Source organism: Pteropus alecto, unplaced genomic scaffold (assembly GCF_000325575.1).
Source record: "Pteropus alecto unplaced genomic scaffold, ASM32557v1 scaffold8, whole genome shotgun sequence".
In the NCBI taxonomy this organism is placed as follows: domain Eukaryota; kingdom Metazoa; phylum Chordata; class Mammalia; order Chiroptera; family Pteropodidae; genus Pteropus; species Pteropus alecto.
Window position 1 is genome coordinate 17,239,583 of NW_006494609.1, and position 2,124 is coordinate 17,241,706.

Consider the following 2,124-nt stretch of genomic DNA (forward strand, 5'->3'; position numbering starts at 1 on the left):
AGTGGCTTTGCATGCAGTGAACCACAGGACCGATCTCCGGCCACCTCCGGGCCCCCCAGTCTTCCCTAAGTCTCCAGTTACGTTTTCTCAGAAATAACGCTGTGATTTCCCTCCCAGAGTTTCCACAAGGCCATCCTGGATGTGGACGAGGCTGGCACGGAGGCTGCAGCGGCCACCAGCGTCTCTGTCACCTTTCTGTCCGCCTCACACAATCATCGAGTCCTTCGGTTCAACCGGCCTTTCCTCGTGGTGATCTTTTCTACCAAGACCCAGAGCATCCTCTTTCTGGGCAAGGTTGTCAACCCCACGAAACCATAGCCCTCCCAGAGCTGCCTGTCTGCGGGAAGACGTGGCCCAGAGTGCTGGCTGCAAGCAGCTCTGCTTTTGGAGAGGGGGTCGGGAGGTTGAAGATGCCAGGAGTCCGGGCAGAAGCTGCTGGCGAGGGGGTGTGATGTGGGGGGTACCAGATGGATGCGGACTAGACACTCAACTCTCCAGGGCTATGCAACCTCGGGCAGATCATGTAATCTCATTGAATACGTTTCTGCCCCCCAAAAGTGGGAGAAGCCCTCCCAGGGTGGCTGTGCGAATTAAACAAACGATGGCTACGAGGAGCCTGGCTATGAGGTGCCTTGTACTTGGCAGATGCTCAGTAATTGCATTCCTTCTCCATCCCTCTGGGGCTGGCCCCTCACTCCCCCGCATACCTGGTCCCAGACACGGGTGCTCCGACTTCCCGTGGGCTGGCGTCTGCAGAAGGGGGAAGCAGTGCAGGCAGCCAGCAGCCCCCGGGCAGGTTCGGTGCCTTGTTCCAGGATGGGAGGCTCAGAAGGCCTTGGCAAGGAGAACCCCAACCAAGAAGCTACCACAGAGACCTGGCGAGGAGGGCTCAGTGAGGCAGGCAGCCAACCAGGTGACACAGGTACCGCTCCAACCTGTGGCAGTGGAGATGTGGCCAGCATCTGTCCCAGAGTACCTGGCCGTGGTCGCGGGGGCTCTGCAGAAGGAAGAACACGTGACCGCAGCCTGGAGGCCCGTTCTCACGGCCCCGCTCCGCCACTGATTTGCTCTGGTTCCTCAGGCAAATCCCCTCTCTTTGGGTCTCAGTTTCCCCACCCAGGTGATGCTGGCCCAGGTGGTCTAGCTCAGACCCTCTTTGAGTAGGTGGGGTGAATTCTCTGGGGAGGGTCTACCTAGAATCTGTGAGAATAAACCTGTACCTCAAACCTGTGATTTCCAGCAAATGGATTTCTCTGGGCGGGGCCCTGTGGGTTTTCCTGATGGCCAGGGCGTCAGAGACAGGCGGCCTCACTGTTACAAACCCAGAGTTTTCACTGCTGAGAACATGCTGAGAGCCGCCTCTGGCACTGACGATTGTTCCAGGGTCGCAGTATTCCAGGGATTGCATGACGGGGTCCTTGGACGCAAATTTCAGAATAGACTCGTTGTGGGAAACCAGGAAACCTGTATCTAGAGCGAGAGACAGACCCCTTTTTTACGGTGTACAGGGGACAGAGGAAGGGAAGACCCTGGGGTAGTCTCCCTCCCTGCCTGTAAAACAGCCCTGAGCCGGACAGCACAGCCCCTGGACAATGCTGACAAAGGCAAGTTCCCAACGCCGAGCAGGACCGTTCCGCCGCTGACCCCAGCAGCTCCGGGCTGCGTGTGGACAAGGACTGAGAAATGCTTCAAGACCCTGCCTGGCCCTCCGTTCCCTGTCCCGGGTTCACCGGCTGAAAAAGAAGCGTGTGACTAAAACGTTGATTCATTTCCCCTGCATCCGCTGGAAAGTTGGAGTGTTTTTTTTTTAACAGCCAGGTAAAAAATCAAGTCAGGTGCAAACTGACTCACTCCCAACTCTGCCCTACAGAGGCAGGTGGTGGTGGGGCGGTGTGGGGGAGAGGGGAGGGGGCGGGGATCCCAGAGTCTCGGACAAGCCAGAAAGGAGGCACAGGCCCGGGGTCATGAGGCAGCGGCACTGCGGGGGTGACGTGTGAAAGCGAGGCCCTGGTGTGGTGAAGGGGAGAAGGGGGAACAGTCACCCTCAGCTCGGCCCCGAGAACGATGTTCTCTTATTCTGAACAAGCTCACCTCTCCCCCGCTCAAAGGGGGCGGGGATCCCAG

At 58.4% G+C, this 2,124-nt stretch overlaps 1 protein-coding gene across 1 annotated transcript in view; it reads left to right on the forward strand.

Moving 5' to 3' along the window:
- Positions 1-318, forward strand: part of LOC102894114 (kallistatin) — a 6,050-nt gene extending 5,732 nt beyond the window's left edge. The window contains exon 4 of the mRNA XM_006925559.1: positions 118-318. Coding sequence (XP_006925621.1) covers positions 118-318 — 201 coding nt within the window. The remainder of the gene's footprint in view (positions 1-117) is intronic.
- Positions 319-2,124: the final 1,806 nt, after the last annotated feature.